At 43.1% G+C, this 27197-nt stretch overlaps 1 protein-coding gene across 2 annotated transcripts in view; it reads right to left on the bottom strand.

Annotated features, from left to right (window-relative positions):
* DUSP10 (dual specificity phosphatase 10) overlaps positions 1-27197 on the bottom strand; it is a 44048-nt gene that overhangs the window by 4499 nt on the left and 12352 nt on the right. For both annotated transcript variants that reach the window (XM_004375914.2, XM_023730965.1), the window contains exon 3: positions 925-1296. In XM_004375914.2, coding sequence (XP_004375971.1) covers positions 925-1296 — 372 coding nt within the window. The remainder of the gene's footprint in view (positions 1-924; positions 1297-27197) is intronic.

The following is a 27197-nucleotide window of genomic DNA, read 5'->3' as shown; positions in this document are numbered from 1 at the left end:
TTATGCAGCGTTGTTCTGCTCTGACACGCACAGGTCACCACAGGTTGGAACTGATTTGATGGCAACTGGTTGGTTGGTTGATGGCTAGAGTATTACTTCTTGGGAACGATTTGGACTACTTAACCTGACTTTTCCTATTTCAGTGAGTTTGGGATAAATTATATAAGAAAATCTAGTACCATCTCACTAGCACTAACGTTTCTTGCTACCCAATTTTTAAGAACTAAGACAAACGAGTCAGAGGGAAAACCAGCTCGCTGTCGTCACTACCGCCTGCCCAGCCCTCCGCTCTCCTCTGCCTCCCTAGGCATCAATGCAGCAACTATCCTGAAAATGTTTCCTCGGAACCAAGCCTGCAGCAAATGCTCCCTTTGCCTCCACCTCGTGGAAAGAGGCTACGCTAATTTGAAATTAGGTTTACTCAAGGTTAGGAAACCGAAACACCTCCTGTGCAAGAGGAGTAAGGCTTAGTAGGGCAATAGCGGTATATGCTTGTTTGCAGGTGGGGTCATAGAGATTCACTATATTTTATTTTATGCAAGGCAATCAGGGTGCCAGCAGGCCATGAAGCAGCAGCACCTGTTCTGACCTCCATTTCCTCACTTTCCATCGACTCTTCCGGTTAGAGGGCATATAGATGCTAATCCCTACCTCTTTTTCATTGAGAACTTTAAGGATGAAAACTTCTAGTTGAACTGATCCTGACTCGACTGAATTGCGTTTCCTTTATACACAGCCTGATGGCTCAGGGACACTTGACTGGCTATGACTTAGGAGGACATGTCGGCTGCATCAAGTGGCAGAGTCCAAAAACACCTCAGAGCAGCTTTTCTGAAACACAGGGAGAAACTCTGACTGGACACCACAGCCCAAGCATGAGGGAAAGCAAGACAGAGGATGAGACTTCCCGTAGGAGATAGTTACCAATGAACTCGAAAGCCTCTTCGAAGTACTGCCGGAGGTTCTGCTTGTTGCTGTCCGTGGCGGGCAGCCGCTTGTAGTTGAACAGGCCTTTCTCGTAGTGGTAGAGAGGGAGGTGGGTGGTGACGTTGATGACATAGCCGATGTTCAGCCGCTGCATCGTGTCCAGGTCCTGAGCATCCTGCTCGTTGCCAAGAAACAGGAAGGGCAAGATGGGGGTCAGCTCTGCATTCTCAATGTCGGGGGTGGCGGGGATGGACTGAGGTAGGAGGCCCGAGGCTGCAGGTGCACCACCCCCAACCTCCGGGCACTCTTGGAGCTGGAGGGAGTTGTCACAGAGGTTTTCATGGTTCTGCTTAAAACTACTAAGTCCACCTGGAACAAAAACACAGAAAGAGAAATGATTAGCCCCGCGACTTCAGAGCTGGCAGAAAATGCCACCTTCCCTACGAGAATGAGTGTGCGTGGTGGCTTCTGTGTATTTTTTGCGTAATCAAAACCAAAATGAAAGTCCATTTGGAGAACCCAGGACAAGCTTTGGAGGATATTATTGCAAGCAGTGCTTTGTTGGAAAATGTGCTGTTTATACAAACTGGGGCACATTCCTCTGGAAAGAGTTCCACAAGCATCAGGCGATTTCGTCATCTGCAAATTGTATCAGCCTCAAAGAGCCATATGCTCAGTGGCCTATATAAGGAGCCGAGGAGGGCACGGATGACCTCCCTGGTGGAGGACCCTTCCGTGGAGAAGCCCTGTGGGGATCTCAGCACTGCAGGCGCATGTCTTGTAGTCTTCATCAGCTCACTCCACCCGGAAAACCAAGTTCGTTCCCACTACAGCAGAGTGGGTAAGAGCAGAGAAGGAGCCAGGGTACCTTGACCATGACCCTAGCTCCCTCGCTTCTTGGCTTTGTGACTTGGCCAGTGGATTCTCTCTCTGCACCTCAGTTCCCCCAGCTGTAAAATGACGGTAGTGGCATCCACCTCTTAGTATGATTGTGAGTCTGGAATGAAGGGATACACTTGAAGTGTTTAGCACATCGCCTGGCAATAGCATGGGCTCAGTCAGTATGGGCTATTTTTATTATCTCCATTATTGCCCACAGGTGGAGGCAGCTGGGAAACGATGAGGCAGAGGCGTTCTTTATGATCTCTTCTTCCGTGTCTTTTGTCAACACTGCCTTCCAGTAGAACAAAGTCTGAGAGAAGCTCAGTCCCTGGTACCTGACTCTCCAAGGTCTGTGTGCACATAAACCCGTTAGGAAATCTCTAATGGATCCAGTGAATACATAGCTTTGAGCTTAAGGCTCAGCTCTGCCTCCCAAGAGTTACGGGTTTAGTATAAAAGCTTAAACTGAGCCTGTTTCCCCATTTTAAAAAGGCAAACCTCCCCCTAACAAGTATAGTCTCACTTATGGGGCTATCTCTTCAGGAAATAATCTAACCAAAGACATTCAGCTCGATGTGTAAAGAGAACCGCCGGTTATATATATATCGTCTGCCTATGTATATATATATACGTATATATACATGAAATACAGCATTATCTATTTTGTGGAAAAGGTCAAATACACGACAAGAGGGAAAAAGTTATTACACACATTCAATGGAATATTATATAGCCATTAAAAGAGTAAATTGTGAAAATTATATGAAAACAAAGAAAAGGTTTGCTTAATACTAAGTGAAAAAAAGCCCATTCAAAAACACCCACTCTGTGGATAATCAAAGGCTGCAGGACTATGCTAAAAATGAAAAGAACAATTAGGAAATATATGGATCGTAAGTTTCTTGTTTAAGTGTTTCCTTTAATATTTGTTACACATACTAACACGCAGATAACCCCAAGGAGTTATCAGGAGGCTCAGGTTATACACTATCCATGTAAGGGCGAAGAACTCTGGGTTGACATAATTACCACTACCCCACTACCACTGCCGTCAAGTCAATTCTGCCTCCTAGCGACCCTGCAGAACAGAGTAGAACGGCCTCAGCCAAGTTTCCAAGGCTGTAACCTTCATGGCAGCAGACTGCCACCTCTTTTCTTGCAGGGCAGCTGGTGGGTTCAAAATGGCCAACCTTTCAGTTAGCTGCTGAGCGCTGCACCACTGTGCCTCCAGGGCTCCTTTTATTACCACCCCGTGAGCTCTAATTCTGATCTTACAAAATTAGAGGAAGTCCAGCCTTCCCTTTGCAAACAGGGCAGAACTGGAAAACTCCTCTAAGCTGGAAGGCACCAGAACAGAACGTTTACACCTAAAGATAGCTGCTTCACATCTGTCTTGGTAGTTCCAGAAGATAAGACAGGAACCGCAAAGTGCAAACAGGATACGGTTATGTTGAAATAAGGGCAGGAAGTCAATCTGTCCACCAGCTTCTGAACCAAACATATGTTCTTCTCCATTTCGAGTCTCGCCTTTGGTAAGCACAGTCGGCAGCTCCAGGCCGTAACTAGACTGAGCCACACTGCTCTTTCCAGCCCACCGACGCAGAGTCGCTCTCGTTAAGGGACAATGATGAGCTAAAGTAAATTCAGTTCAGGTCGTGACCATTTTACACATCTGTATGAGTCAAAACCTATCTTTGCTCCTAAAGAGAAAAACCAAAGAGCTATACACTCATTTTAATCGATTTCCAGGATTAAACTCTGCCCCTTTTTATTGTTAGTTTAGCCTTCGACGAAAGGACAACAATAAAATCTCGCTAGGTTCAAAAAGATAATTTTTAAAATTGAAAGGAAAAAACGGACGGCCAGAAAAACTACCAGAAACCACCTCAACAACAACAACAAAAGTTGATCACTGCCACCATCGCAGGTTCCATAAAAGTCACTCCAGAACGCTACAGAGGTTTTTGTTTTTTTTTTTAAAGTCTTCTCAGCTTTGCTTCCATAAAATACAAGTAAACCGTTCCACACAGACACACAGATGCTGTGATGGAGACCTAATTCTTTTTTTTTCTTAAGAAAAAAGCAGTTGTTATGCTTTTCCATATACAAGGGAAAAACAACAAAACAAACTTGAAAAGTCTCTAAGGGGGAAAAAATCTCTGTTCTTATTTAGGGTAGCAAAGCTGTAATTTGTCTTAGAAGCAGCTAGTAAAAAAAAAAAAAGGCACGCCAGAAAACCCCCCACACAGAAAAAGCTGCATTCAGCTTTTTAAAATTCCGTCTCTACACCTCCTTTCCCAGTGACATCAGCTGGAGGCTCCCCACCTGCCCAGTTGCCATAGCACTGACACAAAGACATACAATGACATCAGTTGGCATGATATCAGCTCTTTGAGTGCAAACAATACAAGAAGAACTACTTTGTTTAAGGCCTTTGGTGCAACTGTGTTCTGGGGAACCAATGATGTAATGCTAACAGGTGGCATGGGCCTGCCATTTGCCTAATGGGGGAAAAAACCCACGGAGGAGGCAGGGAGGGAATTTGAGACAGACACACACAAAATGCTCCAAATCACAGGGGTGCCGGTGGGCAAAATCACGTGTATATTGTATGTGGAAGTCATGTGGAACTCAGCACATAACAATATTTGGAGAGAGAGTGCGTAGGAAAGGAGATACTGTAATTCCAGCATATTGAGCTGGACAAAGAAGTTCTCAATGAGGGATCTGAAGCAATGGCCTCCTGTTGTCAGTCAACTGACCGACTCAGTCATCGGTTCTCATTAAGGGTGATGCACATCTGTGTACTGCAGTAAAACAGCAACAACAAGACCAACTTTGTGGTTTTGCAAAACACACCAGTAGAAGCTCTCAGTGGTGATCTGTATTGGGAAGATTTTCTTCCAGTGGGGACTTGGAAAATGGAATTGGGAGCTGGGCTGCGGGAGAGCAGGGCTAGAATAGTTTTCTCTTCCAACTCCACCTGCATCGAATACCACCAGAGGCCAAACTTAGCAACTACTCCCTCGGGAACTTCGATTATTTTACCTTTGTTATTACTACATAAGAATATTGGAACATAATAACTAACAGTTAAAGCAGAGGAAGGGTCGCTATGAGTCGGAATCAGTTCCACGGCAATGGGTTTGTTTGGTTAAGGTATCACGGTAGTTAAGAGCTGGGGATTAGAGGCAGACAGATCCAGGCTGCAGCTGTGACTTTGCTTCATGCAAGTTGTGAGAGCTGGTGAAAATCACTTTCCCTCATTAAGCCTCAGTTTATCTATCTATAAAATGGACATAATATCACCTACCCATAGGGTTGTGATACAGATAAAAAGAAAGCTTATATATATGTCTTGGTATATAACCAGCTGTTCGTTAATAACTTATTTTTATCCCAGTAGCATCATGGTCGTCCTCACCGCGAGCTGATCCACATACAGTCCTAAGTGCAGTGCAGTGATTCAGAGGAGGGGCTCGCAGCCCAGACTGCTTGGGTTCGAATCCCAGCACTGCCAAGTGCCAGCTACGAGAACTTGGGAAAATTCTACCCTCTCTAGTACTCAGTTTCCTCCATAATAAATGAAGATAATAATAGCACCTACTTCACAGTAGTGTTGTGAAGATTATATGGGTTAATAAAGTGCTTTGAAACAATGCTTCACACACACTAAGTGCTATATAAATGTTAGCTTTCATTATTTTATTTTTTTTACTTTGGGAGACTACTGTTTTAAACCCCCCACCCCAAACTGCTTAATATAAAGACCCTAAATGATAAATTAATGCTCCAGAGTTTTGCTTTTAAATTGTTACTAAAAAAAAAAAAAAAGAACTAGGAGCCAAGATATGTGATGAGTTTTAAAGTCTGGAGAATATATTTTTATCCTACAGAAAGCAATAGCTCTCTGTCCTCCCTAAACAAATGATCCGATTTCATTTTGTTTGGCCTAGCTGTCCCAGGGAAGACTGCATGTGTTTGGATTCCTAATTTTTCCAGAGGAGGACTGAATTTTGTAAACAAAATGGCTGTTCTCCTGTCCACCACCCCCACCGCAGCCCCCACCCAGTGAGGTGACCTCCCTATGCGCACAAGGGCTTGCAGTTATCAATGCAAATATTTTCCAGGCAGCAGCAACCATGCCAGGGCAAAAAAAAAAACAAAACAAACCCACTGCCACCGAGTCAATTCCAGCTCATAGCAACCCTATAGGACAGAGTAGAACTGCCTCATAGGGTTTCCGAAGAGCGGCTGGTGGAGTTGAACTGCTGACCTTTTTAGTTAGCAGCCAAACTCTTAACTACTGCGCCACCAGGGCTTAGCTTTGCCAACGTGAGCATGGTCAGCATGCTGATCCTGAGTGGCGACAGCAGAGAATACCAGCAGCCTGAAGAAACTGCCATGGAATACCACTCATCAGTTCTTCCAACAGGAGGTCAGCTAAGCGGCAATCCAACTGAAGCAATAGATTCTAGTTTGGGGGGAAACATCGCTTCTTAGGTGCCTTTCAGCTTCTGTTGCTATTTTGGTAGCGCAGCCCTAGAAGGAGAAGAGCCCCCGTATTGTGATTCAGAGGCTGTGCTCTCTGTTGCGAGTTAAAGAAACCACAGCCAAATACAGTCTGTAAGCAAGAGATGTCCGTGGTCCACAGATGGCCAGCACTTTGCGCACAAGCTTTTTGGTTTTATGCTAAGCTGTAAAGTAAGCACTTTCCAGAGAGTTAAGGAAAACTCTCACTGAAGATCAGCTAACAGAACCCAAACCAAAACAAAAAAAAGGGGAGGGGTGGTAACTGAAATTGGACTCTTCTAGAAGTCTGTTGCAAGCATATTGATCACCCGTTGTTGTTCCTGCGGAGCCCTGGTGTCGCAGTGCTTAAGAGCTCCCCTGCTAACCAGAAGGTCAACAGTTCAAATCCACCAGTTGCTCCTTGGAAACCCTATGGAGCCGTTCTGCTCTGTGCTATAGGGTCGCTATGAGTCTGAACTGACTTGACAGCCACAGGCTTTGTTTTTTTTGGTTTGTTGTTCTTAAAATCTTTCTTACTGGGTGACTAGTGTTTTAAACTCAGATGGTACTTTGATGATAGTAGTTGATGACAGAGAATTGGGATTGCCTGAATTCAAAATCCTGGCTCCTATCACTTACCAGCTGTGTTGTCTTGGGCAAGTCATGGAACATCTCTGCACTTCATTTCCACATTTGTAATAAGGAGATAATATCAGTTCCTATCTCATAGAGCTCTTAATATGGATAAGATGCTAGGTAAGAGTTAGGTATTGTCGTTAGAAATGGGAGAGATATTGGTATAAAGTGAATCCCAAATGGATGCCTAATTTGAGGGTCCTCCATGGAAACTGGGGTACATCAGGGCAGACTATCAAAATTCTGTTCACAAAAGGAACCTATGATCCTCATGGAAGAAACAAAACCTGAATAAATTAGAGCGGGCACCAGGCTTCAGGTCTGAAACTCTCAAAGAGCAGATCAGAGTCACTTCATAATTTTCAGGGCAGAATATCACCCACCTTAACAGGACAAATATTTGGGGCACCAGCTTGTTATTGCTGTTATTGCCACCGTCAAGCTGATTCCAACTCATAGTGATCCCGTGTGTCAGAGTAGAACTGCCCTCTAGGGTTTTTAAGACTGTGACCTTAGGAAGCAGGTTGCCAGGCCTGCCTTCTGAGGTGCCTATGAGTGGGTTCGAACCGCCAGTCTTCCTGCTAGTAGTCAAGTGCTTAATGGTGTGCACCACGCAGTGACTTGAGGTACCAGCTAGATCCACAAAAACTACTGCTACTTGTTTTCTGTGAGACTGTCTTTACAGCCTGTAGACATGACTGGGTATTTAACAGTAAGAATGAGTTCAGGTTCAATTCCAGGTGGTGTCTCTTAAACTGTCTATGATCCTGTCCCCAGGGAACTTGTATTTCCTTCCTAGGGAGAGTGAAGAGAAACTATATTAAAGAGAAAAAATGATTTCAGCGAGAGTGCTGTCCTCACTAGTACATGGTAAGAAACGAAGGGATAAAACATGTCTGTTACCCCAGGGAAGAGAGAGATTTAGGGGGCTGAGGCTGGCAGTTTTGCTGGTAGGGACTATGAGTCAGAGAGGAATATTTCTACGATCATGTCTTTTGATGGCTTCCCTAGGCCAGTGTGTCCTTACATGTGAAATGTCCAATGTGTGAAAAGACAAAGAAAGAAGTACCACAGGCTTTAAGCCAGTAAAAAAATTAGAGATCCTGGATCTAGTGGAGTACATATCGATTATCCGGGCAAGGTACGTTGTTAAATGTCTCGTAAAGATATATCTACACTTCCTTTAGTCCCTCATCTCATGGGTTCTTACTGCCTGGTCTTGCTGGGAGGAGACAGTTTATTTGCAGACATATTTTAAAAGCCTGCTATAGAAAGCAGTCTGGGGGCAGTGGTGGTTCAGTGGTAGGATTCTCACCTTCCATACCGGAGACCCAGGTTTGATTCCCAGCCAATGCACCCCAGGTGCAGCCACCACCCATCTGTCAGTGGAGGCTTGCATGTTGCTATGACATTGAACTGGTTTTAGCAGAGCTTTCAAACTAAGATAAATCAGGAAGAAAGGCCTGGCAATCTACTTCCAACAATTAGGCAATGAAAACCCTATGGCTCACAAGGGTCTGATCCCCAGCAGATCACAGGGATGGTGCAGGACAGGGCAGTGTTTTGTTCCATTGTGCATGGAGTCACCATGCATCGGGGGCCAACTCAATGGCAGCAAAAAACAGCAACCCAGAAAGCTGTCTACAATAGAGAAAGTAGCACAGAAACAGTTCTGTCTCAGATTAGAATTGTGGTTCTGCTATATGCCAGATGAGTGTCTTTGTGAAAGTCATTGAATTCTTCTGGGCTAGCTTTCTTTAACTACAAGATGGGGATACTACTCTTTAGGGTTGTTGTAAAGATTCAAGGAGATTGTGTATAAAATACTCATCCAAGTATCTTTAAGAAGTCATTCAAAACCTGTAGCTTTCCAGAGATAATGATTGTCGGTGTAGAAGCAAAGATACTAAGTACCCTAGATGGTTGGATGCAGGAGTAATCACTGTGGGCTAGGGTGGCCAAGGAGTCCCTGGGCTGTACAAATGGTTAACAAATTTGGCTGCTAACTGAAAGGTTGGAGGTCTGAGGCAACCAGAGTTGCCTCAGAAGAAAGGCCTGGCAATCCACTTCTGAAAAATCAGCCATTGGACACTATGAAGTACAGTTCTGCTCTGACACACACAGGGTCACCATGAGTCAGAAACTTTTTTTTTTTTTATTTTTTAGTGATCGAAGTAGGTTTTGTTGGAGGTGAGACCTTGAAGGACAGTAGAGTTGGTTCTGAGAGGTGGGAAAAAATACAGAACTAGGGAAAGAATGCCAAAGCAGGGGCCATACAGGGACCTTGGCTGTAGTTCTGCTCTTGTGAAGTCTGTATTCAGCACTGTTGGATCATAATTTAGACTCCACAAGTATAGAATGAAGTAGCATGCAGAGTTGGGGGGCTGGGACTTGTGGTTGGTGGTCTCCATTGGAAGCTTTATTATATTTAGTACTTATGTCTTAAGAGTTCATTAGATTGGGGCAGGGAGGGACATCTAGGCTTATCAAGTAGCCAAAAATACATTCCTGGAAAAAATTTTTAAGACTATATACCGTGTTTTTACCCAAATAACGCACGCCTTCTACATTTGGTTGCCAACAGCACCTTCTCCCCACAAGGCATTTTCATAAGGATGCTAGGCATTTTTTTATAGCAACATGTAAAAAAAAATTTGACATAGCACCACTTACGAAAATACCTCATGGTGGGAGGGTGCTGTTGGTAAACAAATGTAGAAGGTGTGTGTTATTTGCGTACAAATATGGTATATAACTTTTCTATACCTGCTTCCCCAGTAAGTTGAGGTGTCCACAATTTTTCTCAGGGTCACTCTATGAAAACTTCCTTCCAATAACTTACTTTATATATATATATATATATATATATGTACGGCCTCATTCTGTAGCTAAAACTGTGCTACTAATATTTATTTATTCATATTTTACTTCATATGTGCATCCAAATTGGTAGCTTTAATAGAATTTATGTTCTCGGAGAGCAGAAATTGTTTTATTTAAATCCCTTGGTACACAGGACTTCACCCTGTCTTATGTGAAAAACAGGTGATTTGCAAATATGTTAGATACCAACAAGAGCTGTAGGGAAGACTAATTGAGGTTGGTGATCTACCTCTTTTTGGAAATAATTTACAAAAATTAAAAAAAAAAGTAAAAGGATCCCCAGGTGTTTACTTTACCTAGTGACAAACGATAGGTCCAAATTACCTCAGGAATGCCCCTCACAAAACTGTGTCTTCCCACAGTAGACTAAAGATTACTCCTGTTCATATTTAATAGCAATTAATCTAATCAAGCTGTGTTCAGTGATGCTTTGAGAGAAAATAGAAAATCCCTGAAAAATTTACACCGGAATTGCTTGAATTTTGAGTCAATAATAGAGTCTTTTCATCAGATTTTCTGCTGGAGGAAAAACATAATTTAGATTATCGATGCTTACATGAAACAGACTTCGGCCTTGCTTGTACAGTCATTGTAGCTCTGGTATCACATTATTTTTGTTTCCCTCAGATTATGTGCTACCTCCCCACCCCAACAATTTGGTATATTATAAAACCTAGCCTTCTGGGGATAAATTAATACTTGGCTAAAACACCAAGAACTAAAAAGAGTAACTTTTGCTCATTCTTAATCTTTGCATAATTTGCATTGTGCTTTTTTTCTAAATTTTTGGCTGTATATACTTCTGTGGTGGAGTGGTTACGTGTTTGGCTGCTAACCAAAAGGCCTGCAGTTTGAATCCACCAGCCGCTCCTTGGACACCCTATGGGGCAGTTCTACTCTGTCCTATAGGGTCCCTATGAGTCAGAATCAACTCACTGGCTACCGGTTTGGTATTTTTATTTTTTAAATATACTTCTATAACTATTTTTAATCATTAACTTGCTTGTAATTGCTCTTATAATTGTTCTTATGTCTTAAAAGATATTACTTCCTTCTTTGATTGATAAAATCTTTGTAATGACCTCAACTGAAAAAGTTAAAAACAAAAAAAACAAACAAACAAAAAAAAAAACCTCTTACGTAAATATTTACCTCAAAAAGGTAAACTGAGTCAGAAAAGATCCAACGACTTAGGGATTGCCATATTTAAAAATGAAAAATAAAGCTCTAATTGTAAACCTTCCAAGAACCCCTGAGCCTGGAATGTTTTCATGAGAGTTTGAAAGATTCTAGCACCACCCAGCCTCCCAGCTGAGAAGCTAACTCTGGTTCACAGAAGTCCCCACACTACAGAATCGGTGCAGAAAAGCACTGGTGATTAAATTCAGCCAGCTGAAGCAGCTCAGTCAACATGAAAAAAGGCAGCTTCCTGTTACTGCCTCCCCCAGAATGGAGGTGCATTTCTAATACCCCTTTTCTGCCCTTTCTCCTTTAAGGGTTTAATGAGTAACCAGTGTTTGGGATACCACAAGTTTAATTTGTGTGTATTTGAATAACACAGGCAGATTGTTTGAGAGGATCCTTCACAAGTATGTAAATACTGCCTGTTCCTTTAAATCTGTTACCTCATTTATTTACTTTGAACAGAAAGCACTGCCAGAAGCAACAGCTGATGACTGTCATGTAATTTTCCACAAAGACCACAATTAAACAGCTTTGTGTTATTTTAATGAGCAGATGACTTTTCTGTGAACAGGATTCAAACTGTAAGAGGTGAGATTTCCCTCAACCAGGGACCCCCTCAGATTTCACAGAAGTCAATGGGACCTTAAGGAAAACCCCACCTTCCCCACAGCCGGCTAGAGTTTGAGCTCTCCTGCTCTCATCTTTCTCTTTCTCTGATAAACCCTTCAGGAGTAAGGAGAGGGGAAGGAAACAAGAGACAGAAAGATTTTACCCAGAGTACATTTCAATGCTTACATTTCTAATGACTCCACAAAATACTTTTTAAACCTATTTTTATAAAGTTGGGAGCGAGGGAGTGGTTACCCCCCTCCATATTTCAACTGAGGCCCTGTTGGTGCACTTGAGCTTCTGAGCAAGTTTCAGACCGACCAGGCCCTGTCAAGGAAGTCTGTATTCCCACCCCACCCTTCCCATTCTGTCCAAAATGGTTTCAGTATGAACTGCCTGGAAGGCAGGGGTCAGCATAATTGACTTCTCGGAGTCACTCCCTTTGCCAGGGGCAGGGAGAATGCCTTCCACTCTCCGTTAGGCCTAGTCTGGGAAGGGCTGAGCAGACATTTGTGGTGTCTGTCCACTTTTCCCTCAGATTCCCCCCACTCTCCACTAACGGCCCCGCCTGTGGGGTCTCATTTCATTGGGAGTTCATCTGCCTTGGGACTGAGCTCACTCCCGCTAACAAAAATGCCAATAAAAGAAAGTAAAAGTAAATTGTTTTTCCTTTCAGGCCAGGGATTTGGGATGCAACTCAATGATCAGCTTTCCGCTCCTGAGTGTACCTATCGGAACACAGGCTGGGGCTTTGGGGCGAGTGGAAGGACGGCCAAGTCCCAGCCTCCACGTTCCCGAACGCTTGCCAGTTCCGCTTCCTTCTGCTTTCTCCAACCCTCTGTGTCTAAACTTTACCTAACTAACCACGTTAGCACAGAGCAGCTCCCTGGGAGAAAAGCACGTCACGAACACTCAGCTCAAGTTTCTGGGTTTTTTAACAGGCACGCCAAAGTTGTATTAATGTAATTTTTCACTTGTATCATCTCTTTTGTGCAGGAGCAAGCACCCCCAGAAGCCCTGGTGGTGCAGTGGTTAAAAGCTCAGGCTGCTAACCAAAAGGTCAGTAGTTTAAATCCACCAGCCACTCCTTGGAAACCCTATGGGGCAGTTCTACTCTGTCCTAAAAAACTGTGACCGTCGAGTCAATTACGACTCATAGTGACCCTACAGGACTGCCAACCTTTTGGTTAGCAGTCGAGCTCTTAACCACTGCACCACCAGGGCTCCATTAATTTACCAGATCCTACAATTTACCTGTACTGCAAAGTGTGGGCAAAATGCAAACCTTTTCTTTCCCCAAATGCAAATTTTTGCACCACTTTTAATTCTATAGGGTCGCTATAAGTCGGAATCAACTAAACGGCAATGAGTTTGGTTTATAGCTTACTTAAAAAATATATATATAAGCTATAATTCTCACCTTAACACAGCCACACCAAAGCCTGTGGACTGCCTGACAACCAGGCCCTTGGGAGGCACCTCCGATGGGGAGCGCACATACCTTAAAGTTAAACCAGCATGGTGGACTGTTATGGACAAGGATGGTGAGGATGGTTGTATAATTAGAAGAATGTGATCAATGTCACTGAATTGTACACGTAGAGATTGTTGAAATGCTGTATGGTCCATTATGTAGATTTTCACCACAATAAAAAAAAAAAGTTTTCCATGCTATTGATTGCTAAATGTAATAGTCTGATCGTGACACTGAATAACTGTGCCTTTAAAAAAAATTTAAACCAGAAATGACTCAGGGCCAGGATGAAGGCACTGCCTCAAGGATCAGCATGTCCATAAGAGGCAAGTCCATGGAACCTTCCAGAACCTCAGTTCCAGGGGCCCAGTCCCTTCCAGAAGACACATGTGGATCAGCATTGCCTGGGGCCCTCCTTCCAGGTCTCTCTGGGTCTAACTAAGGGTACTGTAACTGGAGATTTTCCACATCTTTGGGAGGCTACTCTATGCCATGTTAGGGCTCCACCTTCTCTGCTTGCTAAGAAGCTCAAAACTGGTTAATCCATCAAGACAGATTAAAGGAGAGAAAAGAAAAAAGATTCATGAGCTCTCGCTGGAAGGTTGTGGAGAGAAGAATGCTGACAGGAGGGGGGTGCTATAAAACACAGCGCCAGATTTTTCCCAAGAGCTCAACTAGATATTCTCCATTATTGTTTAATTCTCTGAAGAGAGGGAAAACATTCTTTGCTTTTCAGTGCAGAAGTAGTTTAAATAATGAAGCACTGCTAAGCAAACAAACAGAGGAAAGCCCGGTAAAGCTATTCATTAAACAAACCCACTGTACGAGAAAGGAAAACTGTTGCTTAACAATCCAACCCTCCTGAGGGCTGACATTTATCTTAGACCCCAAATTAAACGCATCGCAACTTCACAGCAAAAGTATGTTTCCCGGTGGAATTCAAGTAAAGTCCAATTAAATAAATCTCTAGAAATGTCAAGAGTAAGCCTCAAGGGAGAGCATACTTCTACCGTGAAACATTCCCATTGGAAATTGCATTCACGAAAGGTCATCAAGAAACATTCATGACAAGAGAAGGGGAGGAAAAACAGGAAGCAATGCGCGGCTGCCACAGTGGAGCCTGCGTTGGGTTCCATCGCTAAAACCTTATGTGCGAGTGTCCAGCCAAGAATGTTGTCTGCATCTTCGCTTGCTTTGAATGAAACCTCCACGTCCAAACAACTTTCATGACCACGTGTTTTAACACAATCTGGAGGTCAAAGGGCTGTGGTTTAGGGATTTCAGAAAATGGAAGGGAAGAGGATCAAGTGTCAGCATCAAAATTTGAACTGTGTTCCTAAACCAATGTTTCCAGTTCACAAAAGCATAGCAACAACTACAAGTGACTGAGCTGAATTCTTTATTTGGCAAGAACACCAAGCAAGGCTGAGCATTAACGCTCAACTGCCGGAAAGAGAAGGCATGAGCTATGCTTTCACATGGATTCACCTAGTGGGCCGTGCCCACCAGTCGGACCACCCTATGAGGGCTGAGCTTGGAAAGATCAGCCTGAAATCAGGAGGCCTCTGTACACTAACAGATACCCAAGTTTGCATCAGGTCAAAAGTAGCGTGTTCCCACCTGGGTGAACCACCTTCTGGGATTAAGGGAAAAAAATTCAACCAAAAGGTCAGTACGTTGCTGAGGAGGTAGGCTAAGACTATATGTTGGCAACAGAACTTGAGGCTAAGTGTTGGGCCAGCCAAGTAATGGTCAGTTCAGCCTGGGACAGATGGAGTGGAAAGTTGACCTGGGATGCACTATACATCTGGCACCATCAAAGCTCTAGTCACATCAGCTTGAATCCATGCCTAATGCTTGCAGAGGGTGTTAGAAGCCCTGAGAGCAAGTACTTGGAATGCAGCCCTTCTTACCACACTGAAGTGAGGCTGGGTTCTAGCTCAGTCACCTCTTTTGTCACCTCCCTAACACTGGAAGTTTGGATAACCTTTAAGTTTCTAGCATTCTATAACTTCAACACAGCTTTGATGAACTGGATGTGGAGAACGACGACAAGAAGGTGAGCACCTGTCCAAGAGTATACAACCTTGCAAGATCTGGTTCCCACTTCAGGGCCTTTGCAAGTGCTGTTCCCTCTTCCCAGAACTCTCTTCCCCTAGGTCCTCCCATAGGTGATTCAGATCAAACGTGCCCTTCCCTGACATTCAATTCAATTTACAGCTGCCCTCTCAAATCCCTCTTTCATTCCATCATATTTTCACTGCCTTCAGAGCACTTACTGTTATCTAAAATTACTTATTTACTTATTTCTTCACTTGTTTGTTATGATTATTAAAATGTGGATCCCAAGGTAGCAGAGATACTGTTTGTCTTAGAAGAAATAAAGCAAAAATGTTAAGTGCACTGGAGTCAGGCTACTTCCACACCTTTCCAACACTATAATCTTGGCAGAGTTGCTTAACCTCTTTGTGCCCTAGCTTCCTCATTTGTAAATGGGGTTAAGAATGGAACCAACAGCCAACAATAGAGTTACTGGAAAAATTAAATGAGATAATGTTGTTGTTGTTGTTAGATGCTATCAAGTCAGTTCCAACTCATAGCAACCCTATGTACAACAGAACGAAACACTATCCAGTCATGCACCATCATTACAGTCATGGCTATGCTTGAGTCCATGGTTGCAGCCACTGTGTCAATCCATCTCATTGAGGGTCTTCCTCTTTTTTGTTGACCCTCTACTTTAAAAAGCATGACGTCCTTCTCTAGGGACTGGTCCCTCCTGATAACACGTCCAAAATATGTGAGACGAAGTCTCACCATCCTTGCTTCCAAGGAGCACTCTGGCTGTACTTCTTCCAAGACAGATTTGTTCATTCTTCTGGCAATCCATGGTATATTCAATATGCTTCACCAACACCATAATTCAAAGACATCAATTCTTCTTCCATCTTCCTTATTCATTGTCCAGCTTTCACATGCATATGAGGCAACTGAAAACACAATGGCCTGGGTCAGGTGCACCTTAGTCCTCAAAGTGACATCTTTGCTTTTTAACATTTGAAAGAGGTCTTTTGCAGCAGATTTGATTTCTTGACTGCTGCCTCCATGAGCTTTGGCTGTGGATGCAAGTAAAATGAAATCCTTGACAACTTCCATCTTTTGTCCATTTATCATGATGTTGCTCATTGGTTGGTTCAGTTGTGAGGATTTCTGTTTTACTTCCATTGAGGTGTAATCCATACTGAAGGCTGTGATCTTTGATCTTCATCAGTAAGTGCTTCAAGTCCTCTTCACTTTCAGCAAGCAAAGTTGTGTCATCTGCATATTGCAGGTTATTAATGAGTCTTTCTCCAATCCTGACGCCGAGTTTGTCTTCCTATAATGCAGCTTCTTAGATTATTTGCTCAGCATACAGATTGAATAAATATGGTGAAAAGATACAACCCTAACACACACCTTTCCTGACTTTAAACCACACAGTACCCCTTTGTTCTGTAAGTATGACTGCCTCTTGGACTATATACAGGTTCTTCATAAGCACAATTAATGTTCTGTAATTCCTATTATTTGAAATGTTATCCATAATTTGCTATGATCCACACAGTCGAATGCCTTTCCATAGTCAATAAAACACAGGTAAACATCTTTCTGGTATTCTCTGCTTTCAGCCAAGATCCATCTGACATCAGCAGTGATATCCCTCATTCCATGTCCTCTTCTAAATCTGGCTTGAATTTCTGGCAGTTCCTTGTCGGTGTACTGCTGCAACTATTTTTGAGTGATCTTCAGCAAAATTCTACTTGCGTGTGATATTAATGATATTGTTCGACAATTTCCACATTCTGTTGGATCACCTTTCTTTGGAATGGGCACAAATATGGATCTCTTCCAGTCAGTTGGCCAGGTAGCTGTCTTCCACGTTTCTTGGCATAGATGAGTGAGCGCTTCCAGCGTTGCATTCGAAAGAGATTAAATGACCATTGGAATGAGAGGATAACGAATCAGATTATTTTAAAGTACCCATTATGTGCTTAACATTATGCAAAAAGCCCTGAAGTGGGAATTTAGCATTATGTGTTTAGCTTTATGCTAGGGATTCGAGGAATTAAAAAATAATAACAAATATACAATGCCTTGAGTTCAGTGTAATGGGGAAAAGAAAGAGTATGAAGGAACATTAGAGAAAACTTGGCAAAAAGGCTGGCAGAAGAAATGTGTTAAGAGCACCATGATCGATTGACAGGATCAAAACGATGCCATCACCGGTTAACTCCTGCAAGGCAGGTGCAGGGCCAGCCAGGTGAGCCAGTAGGAGGACTTCGAAATCTGTTACTCCCCTGGCTAGGAAGGAAGGGCCGACAATACTCATGAGGAAGAGGCAGCCAGCATGAGTATGGGGACTAAAATGTCACAAGTGCAAAGGGCCATCCTGAGAGAGCTGGGATCCCAGACAAACTGCACTGGGTGGCCTTTAACCCTTTCTCCCCTCTCCACGCTGCCCTCTTGGGCTTTCTGTGTGAGCGATGAACGGGGAAGATGGAGGGAAAGCAACCGTGACAGAGAAAGAAAGCTTACAAGGAAGCCCTAAGGAGCAGTTCTAGTCTGTAACACATGAGCTCGCATGAGTCAGAACGGACTCGACAGGCACACGTTTGGTTTCTGTCCTTCTTGTGGGCTCAGATGAACCTGTTCGACCCCTCTCAGCAGCTGGGACTGACATGCTCAGGGTTACTGGGGGTGGCAGGGGGAGCTGCCAGACAGTTACCTGGTGTGAACTGCCCCCAACCTTAAAAGGGAACACCTCTGAAGAACACGCCTGGCACAATGGCCTTGTGAAAAGTATGCACTGCTGGCCTCAGTTAGAGAGAAATCAAGGCCGTCTCATAATTCAAGAGGCCTCCTTCTACAACTCTGAAAGCTTTTTGTTTCCTGACTGGTTTTCATTGGGGCGGGCATCTTCTGTCACAATAACAACAGAGCCTAAGTGCGTCTCTTCTTAGAAATCTGCCTTCCAGGGCAGCCCCAAGGTACGCTGGTAGGGGTCAGCTCTCTAGGAGATGGTGACCTAAGACGGCCCTGCGGGACAAGAGCTGGGCCTGGACGTGAACAGAGGGTAATGGCTAGCAGGACCACAGGCAAGAGATAGCATCTGTTTTAAGCACGGAAATAGAGTAGACAGCAAATCCAAACACATAGGATCATGGCTTAAAAATCCAGACAAAAGCCACCAAAGAAAAGACAGCAATCGATTTGAACACTCTCTTCATAGATGCGCTAGGACACACGCCACAGAAGCAGGATTCTAGGCAATGCGAACTCTTGAAACAAACCACCACAAAATATCCCTTAACCGTATCATCAACCTACATCAGTTCCCTTTAAGGAACTCAATCCCAACATCAATATTTGAGAATTTCTGGTATCTAAAGGGAGTCCCTGGGTGGTGCAAATGGTTAAAGTGCTTGGCTGCTAATCAAAAGGTTGATAACTTCAGTCCACCCAGAGGCACCTTGGAAGAAAGGCCTGGAGATCTACTTCCAAAAACTCAGCCACTGAAAACTCTATGGAGCACAGTTCTACTCTGACACACTTGGGATCGCCATGAGTCAGAGTCAACTCAACAGCAACTGGTTTTGGTTACTGGTATCAACGGGGACCAGCATAGATGTGTGCTGCCACCACTCAGGTGATACTGTGTGGGTCATAAAGAAGTGGAGAGGCCCAAGGGCTGCAGGCTGGAGGGTACTGGGCAGCGCTGGGCAGAGATCTGCCTGCCTCCAGGCTGAGTGTTGGGGTTAAAAGCAGTTGCTTGAAGAGTGAGTCATTTTACAGGTTAGATTGTAACTGGCCACTGTCCCCAAGGAAACATGGTTAGAGAGATAAGCAAGTCAATCTATAGCACTTAGCTTTCCTAACCACTGTGCCCTAAAACATATACCCAGATGCACCACTGTCTATTATGCAGTAGTGGTGAAGAACGTGGGCTCTGGAGTCAGGGTCTGAGTTTGGCTTTCTGCCACGTGACTTTAAGCCATGTCCCCTACCGTCTCTCAGCCTCAGTTTCCTTTTCTAAAAAACAGGAAGGCTCATACTGCTCTTACCATATATAGATCAACACCATTCAATAGAAACATAATGCAAGCTACTACACAGTTTAAGATTTTTTTTTCTAGTAGGCACATTAAAAAATGTAAAAAAGAAACAGGTAAAATTAACTTCACTATCGTATTTTATTTAACCCAACAGACCTGAAATAATATTATTGCAACATGTAATCCATCGTAAAACAATTACCAATGGAACGTTTTACGTTCTATTTTTATACAGAGCCTTTGAAATCCAGTGTGAATTACACTCACAGCACACCTTGGTTTGAACTAGACACATTTCAAATGCTCCGTCACCACATGTAGCTCATGGGCACCATATTGAACTATGCAAGGACAGATAACAATACTTTTGTTCCCCTCATTAAATGAGCCCAGTGTCATCATCGTCCTCGTCTTAACTAAAATACGTGTGTGTGTGTAGAAGTAGTGATTAATAGCTAAAATCTAAGGCACTTATATTGCATTATAAATGACAGCTACCTTCCACACGACATCCATCGCCTCTCTCTCTTGTTAGGGAAAGGAACAGTCCAACCTGGAGCGGAGAATATTTAGGATAGATTAGGAGTCTCTGGGTGGTGCAAACAGTTAACACACTTGGCTGCTAACCAAAAGGTTAGAAGTTTGAGTCCACCCAGCGGTGCCTTGGAAGAAAGTCCTGTCGATCTACTTCCAAAAAATCAGCCATTGAAAACCTTATGGCGCATGGTTCTACTCTGACACACATGGGGTCGCCATGAGTCAGAGTCGATGAGATGACAATTGGTTAGGACAGATTAACCACCACATGCTCTTCTCGTCTCAGACTCCCACATCTCCCCAATACACATTTTAATACTAGCAAAATCAGTGACCATGGACAATAGCTTTCAATGGAAAAAGCCCTGAAAAGCAGCCAGTTGGGGAAATGTCTAGGATCTCTGAGTGACTGGGGAGTGGGGAGGAAGAAAAGCTGCAGGGAGGAGCTTTGGCTCATTGGGTCCCTGAGCAGCCCCTCCTCGCCCTCGCGGGCCACCTCCCTGAGTCACTGCCTAGCCACCAGCCAACTGGACCCGGGAGGAAGCTCTGTATCACGAATCCAGAAGAATGTCACTGGTAGGAGATTGATTTCAAGGTAATTATTTAGGCAGCTTTGTAGCGTCTGATTCTCAGCCCCCAAAGCTTTCTCAATTTTTTGTTGTTGTTGTTGTTGTTAAGATGCAGATATGAATATGAACCTTCTATGCCTTTTAACGGTGGGGTCCCACATTCCGTTTCTCCCACCCAGTGCAGCAGAGAGCTGCCCAGACACCATCACCTGGGTATTCATCCACTTCGATTCTCACTGTGGGGTAGAGGGAGCTTCCCAGCCACTCTCAAGTAGAAATGAAGAGATTCATCTAATAAGGGCAGACGAATGCATTTTTTACATAATAAGCAAGATTAATTATAATAAATCCAATCCAATTCACATACCCTATCAAGGAAGACAAGCTAATTATCTGTCAGAGAATTATCTCCTATTTAAAGGGCATTTTGCCTCAATTTGGCAAAAAGAACTAATGGGAATTGTGTCTCCATTCTGATGTAGTCTTGCTGCCCGGCTTTGCTTAAGTACCCGGAAGGCTTCAGTACTGCACTAAAACCCCAGGGTTTAAAAAAAGAAGAAGGAAAGAAAAAAAGAAAGAAAGAAAAAACATTACTCAGCATCTCACAGTCTCTCTGCTATTATTGCGACGATGTCCCTTTCAAAGTGTTTTATCAACAAGTGTAAAACTGGGAGTGACTCATGTTTATGAAACAAGAAACCGTTGTTGGCCCTGCGAGATCATTCACTTCCACAATAGCTTCTGTTTTTAATTGTGCTGAGTGGTGCCTCCAAACTTCCTCCCTCTGAGCACCAAGTAGGAGTCCAAGGTCTGCAGCACGTGCATTAATACAAACACCCTCAGGATTTGTGGGAAGACCTGGGACCAAGGATGAAGACTTCCCTAAAACCTAGCAGCTTTGATAGGTACTTGGCTCTTGTATTCTCAAGAGAAAAGCAGGAAAGACAAAGTGAAGGAGGTCAGGGAAAAAAGAAAATAAACACAAGGTGGCTGGCAGCCTAGCCTCTATGACTCTAACTGGGGGTGGAGAAGGATTTCAAACAACCAAGAGCTTCTCTTGTATCAAACGATTGAAAACAATCTTAACCTCCATTAATAGAGAAAATGGTTAAGTAAAATGTATTACATCCATAACATAAAACATGTTACAGCCCTAAAGAAAAAAATCTACGATGACTATAAAAACCAAAAAACCACCATTGCTGACCAGTCGATTCCGACTCATAGCAACCCTATAGGACAGAGTAGAACTACCCCAGGGGGTTTCGTAGGCTGTAATCTTTACAGAAACAGTCTGCCACATCTTTCTCTCTCAGAGTGGCTGGTGGGTTCAAACAGACAACCTTTTGGTTAGCAGCCGAGTACTTAACCACTGCACCACCAGGGCTCCTTGTCACGATTAGACAGGAAGCAATATACAATATAAAGTGAAAATGGATTTCAGTTTCTGTATGAGAAACTACAGAAAATATGTACATATATGGGAAAAGAATGAAGAGATCGTGTAAAAATGAAACTAGGCTTGACGGTGGGATTAGTATAACTTTTTTTTTCCCTAAAATTCTCTTAATATCTCATCAGTGGGTATACAATAAAAAGCCTTTGCTAAGACTTATTTTTCTAAGACTTCTTTAGATAGAAGTATTATATAATGCTTCAGTGGGTCACTGATTCAGAAAAATACCGATGTAGCTATCTGCCCACCCTGCTAGAAACACTGGGATTTCCCAAATCTTTAAACAAAACCATCTACAAAGCATGTAAGATTTCATCCTACTTATGTTCATCAGTGGCGATGTCAAATCATTTTACTAAATTATACTTAACTCATAGAGACATATAGATCCTGGAACAGAAGAGACACTAAAAATAAACTCACACATATATGGCTCACTGATTTTCAACAAAGGTGCCAAGGCAATTTAATGGGCGATGGATAAGCAGATGATGATGAAAATAATAATAATAATTTATTACTATAATTTACAATGTATTATTATTAGTATACTATTATGGTATTCAATATTATAGTTATGATAAAGTTTTCAATGTCAGTTATTACATGTTACGCATTGTTCAGAGCACTTGGACATATGTTAACTCATTTCATCCTCAATTAATCTCATGAGAAAACTGCCGTTATCCTCCCCACTTTATGGATGAGGAAACTGAGGCACATAAAAGTTAATTTGTTCAAGTTCATACTTCTAATAAGAGGCAAAGTCAGAATTCAAACTCAACAATCTAGTTCCAGGATCTGTGCTCCCAACTCTCACACTATACTTCCTCTACAAAAAATAAATAAATAAATCCTCAATGTGAAGGCTGAATACAAATGTGCAGGGTCATGGGTGGACAGATTCTTTAAGAAGTCGCTTAACAAGCTCACCAGAAAGGTGAAAAGAAAGAAAACATGGAGTGACCTGGCTGAGCATGTGCAGTCATAAAATCTGCAGGTTCGATAACAACTCAGACACGAATCAAAAGATTAGACTCTCACTGGGATTTAAAAAGCCAAAAAAACCAAAAAACACTGAACTGAGATTAGGAAACATGAATTCTATGCCAGTTCTGCTACCAGCTATTTATATGTCCTCAGGTAAGTAATCAGTTTCCATATCTGTAAAATGGGACAGGTGGACCAAATGCTCATAGGTCTGTTTTCAACTCTGTGATAGTGTGTTCTATAAAAAAAAAAACTTTTTTTTTTTTTAAATTCAACAAACAGTGAATGAATGCTTGCTAGTGCAGAAGGCTATAACCAACAGTTTTCTTCATCATCTCGCAAGTAGTTCAGGGGTTGCTATGGGTCGAGAAAATCCCTCTTGTCATGTAAATGTGAAAGGTTATCATCAGTAAAGTTAATATCCTAGAATTTATTTTAAACTTTCTTATAATAGGTTCATGACCAAAGTGGCCATGGAGGCAAGGATGGAGTTTATGCATGGGCTCAGTATCACAGACTTGCACTCACCAAGGCTGACTTCACTACAACCACTGCTGAGTGCCCAATCTGCCAGCAGCAGAGACCAACACTGAGCCCCCGATACGGCACCATTCCTAGGAGCGATCAGCCAGGAACCTGGTGGCAGGTTGATTACACTGGACCACTTCCATCATGGAAAGGGCAGTGTTTTGTTCTTACCGAAATAGACACTTACTCTGGATATGGATTTGCCTTCCCTGCATGCAATGCTTCTGCCAACATTACCATCCATAGATTTACAGAATGCTTTATCCACTGTCACGGTATCCAACACAGCATTGCCTCAGTTCAAAGAACCCACTTCACGGAAAATGAAGTGTGGCAATTGGCCCATGCTCATGGAAATCACTGGTGTTACCATGTTGCCCATTATCCTGAAGCAGCTGGCTTGATAGAATGATTTAATGGCCTTCTAAAGACACAAAAGCGGCACCAACTAGGTGGCAATACCTTGCAGGGTTAGGGAAATGTTCTCTAGGAGGCTGTATATGTTCTAAACCAGCATCCAATATATGGTGTTGTTTCTCTCATTGCCAAGATTCATGGGTCCAAGAATCAAGGAGTGGAAATGGGTGTGGCACCACTCACTATTTCCCTTAGTGACACATTTACAAAATTTTTGCTTCCTGTCCCTGCAACCCAATGCTCTGCAGGTCTAGAGGTCTTAGTTCCAAAGGGAGGAATACTCCCACAAGATGACACAACACTGATTCTATTGAACTGGAAGTTAAGAATGCTACCTGGCCACTTGGAGCTCCTCATACCTCTGGCTCAATAGGCAAAGAAAAGGGTTACCTTATTGGCCGGTATGATTGATTCCTGATTACCAAAGGGAAATCAGATTGATATTACATAATAGAGGTACAGAACAGTATGTCTGGAATACAGGAGGTCCCTTAGGACATCCCTTAGTACTGACCTGCCCTGTGATTAAAGTCAATGGAGAACTCCGGCAACCCAATTCTGACATGGCTACTAATGGCCCAGACCCTTCAGGAATGAAGGTTTGGGTCACTCCACCAAGAAAAGAACCACAACCAGTCAAGGTGCTTGCTGAGGGCAAAGGGTATATGGAATGGGTGACAGAAGAAAGTAGTTCTAAATACCAGCTATGACCACATGACCAGTTGTAGAAACGAGGACTGTAATTGTTTTTAGTATTTCTTGCTTGTTTTGTTATACATGTGTGAGTGCATGTATATATATATATATAACAAATATCTTTGTTTTATTCCTTCCTTTATTCCATTAATTATTATAAAATATAAGATGTAAACAGGGCTAGCGCATTTTTGGTTGTAAGCGTTAGTTCTACTATATTAGGCGCAAGTATGACTCTCTAATTGTCTTCATTTAGAGATTATGATTGCGTATGGTTTATGGAGATGTATACAGGCGCCAAGCTGATGAGGGGTGGACTGTGATGCTTAAGGTTGTGTATCAGCTTGGCTAGGCCATTGACTCTCAGTGGTTTGGCAGATATTATATAATCATCCTCCGTTTTGTGATCTGAAATGTAGGATGTGAGCAGTCAATCAGTTGAAAGAGGAGTTTCCTTGGGGGTGTGGGCTGCATCCAATATATATAGATGTTTTGGCAAAGCTCGGCCTCTCGGGATCCTGCATAGGACTCCTCATCTTCTGACTTCCGGCTCTTGGGACATGAGCCAGCAGTCTGCTGTCTGACCTGCTGATTTTCGGTTTGTCAGCCCCTGCAACCACTTGAGTCAGGTGAAGCCTCCGGCCTGACATACGGTCCCCAGGATTTGGGACTTGCCAGCCTCTCTAACTGGGTGAGCCATTTCCTTGAAATAAATCTCTCTCTATGTGTGTATATATATTTTATCCATACGCTTCACTGGTTTTGCTCCTCTGGAGAAGCCAGCCTACGACAGCTGTATCTGTAGGCTCAGACTGCAGAAGGGAAGAAGTGAAACAGGAAATGGAAGAAAGGGAAAAAACAAAAACAGAAAATAGTAAATGTTTCGATGAGATCCCTGTTCACTTACCCCAGAGACTTAACTTTCCCAAAGGGCAAAGAGAATCTACTAGAGATTCTTTCTCCACACACCTGGGTGAAAAAAATCCATAGTTAATTTTATTATCCAAACTAATAGGATGGATAATGAACATAAAGCATAAGCAATCTAATACCTGTCTTTGAGATGTGGTTCCACACATATCATATATGCCTTCTCACTCTATACCTAATTTTACACCTATCTTCCTACTCACTCATCTACTTCCCACTCTAGAAAGTGAGTGAGGTATCAGTATGTGCAGAAGAAGAAAGCTTCCTCCTATATCCACAGGCTACTAGGGGAAGGCAGTCGAAGGTGCTTGGCATTACAAACACACACAGCCGAAGCTTAATGGTGCCAGGCCCAGGTTCCACCATGCACCAGCTGAATGGCTTCGGGCAAGTGCCTGGACCTCTCTGAGTCTCAGTCACATGTAAAATGGAGTGTTAGCATGAGGTATAATGCTCACAGCACAGAATCCAGTATATAATAAACACTCCAAACACGTTAGAAACAATTACTGCAGTTTTCAAAACCTTTTTGATCCACTTGTTACTCCCTAAAAGCCTCTGTCATGACCAAATTTAAAGTCTCCAAGTTTTATAAAGATCAAGGCTGGAATATAATTCAGGGCAAGGTCACTGGGAAGCCAGTTCTTCTCTAAGGACACAGAGCAGGCCACTGTTAGTACTGAAATGTTCAGTGGCGGATATGCCAGAAAATGGTATGGGAGTGGGGGAGGTGGTGGCATAAACTTGGGACAGCTCCGAGATAAAGCAGAGTTAAAGCCACCATAAAGAATGAGACCGATAGTTCACTAGTGTCCCCATATATGCAGGCAGCCCGGAAAAAGCTTGGGCTTTGGAATCAGAAGTATTGGGTTGCAAATATAGTTTGCCCGTTCACTAGCTAATGACACGGGGAAAAAGATGTCATCTGTTCCTCAGATTCCGGAGCCGTAAAAGCAGGGATATAAAACCTCTCTCACGGAGCCGCTTCAAGAGTTAAGAGACAGGTATGACAGGTCAGCGGCCCGCACATAAAAGCACTCGGCAGCTATTAGTTTCCTTCCTTCCAAGCTATCTGGAAAATGATTTTCTAATTTCAAGGATGATAGAGTAGTTAGAGGTGATTAAACGATGTTCCACCGGCAGACTGAAATATCACTTCATGAGAACCCTAAGACCCATTATCTTAAAGTCTTAACATAAAGAGGTGATATTTTAATAAGAATAGAAATACAAGACCCAAGAAAATGTCCCCCACCCCTTCAGGAAAGGGCGTCTTAGAAGTTTGTGATTAGTCTTATGATTTTAAGAGGGAAGCAGAGGTATTGCCATGGCTACGACAGACACTAACTCAGTCCTGAACACCGGAAGGTACCGTGGATGTCATCCTGACTGTACCCTCTGCCCGCATACTGTGCTTTTCTCTTCCCTCCTCTTGCCTTCCTCTCTTTCCAGTTGCTTTTTTCTTCTCTTACCAAGAGCAACAACTGGTAATATTTAGCTCAATGATAGTGGACCTTGGGGTCGTGGTTCAAAGAATGTGGGATTATTTATTCTGTAGAATAAATATGGAGTATCAAGGAACTGGACAGCGATGAGTCGAGGCAAAATGGCGGCTGCCTCCTAACCCAGAGACACAAATAAGATCAGTTGAGCTCCCATTAAACGTGAAGAGAGGACATGCCTAACACTACCCCTGGGTCAGGTAGGTTCATCAGGCGACAGATGCTGGACAGGGTCCCACGCGGAGTGGTCTGACAAAGAAATCAAAACCCTCCTTAGAGCACTCAGGACGACTCTGGCTTTGTCTGCTTTCCATGAAATTCAAGTCTTGGGTGGGAGGCAGGAAGATTAGGGCCTTCACCACAAATAAAATA

Source organism: Trichechus manatus, unplaced genomic scaffold (assembly GCF_000243295.1).
Source record: "Trichechus manatus latirostris isolate Lorelei unplaced genomic scaffold, TriManLat1.0 scaffold00039, whole genome shotgun sequence".
Lineage (NCBI taxonomy): Eukaryota > Metazoa > Chordata > Mammalia > Sirenia > Trichechidae > Trichechus > Trichechus manatus.
The sequence above is the reverse complement of the archived record's forward strand: the minus strand, read 5'-3'. Positions and strand labels throughout refer to the sequence as shown.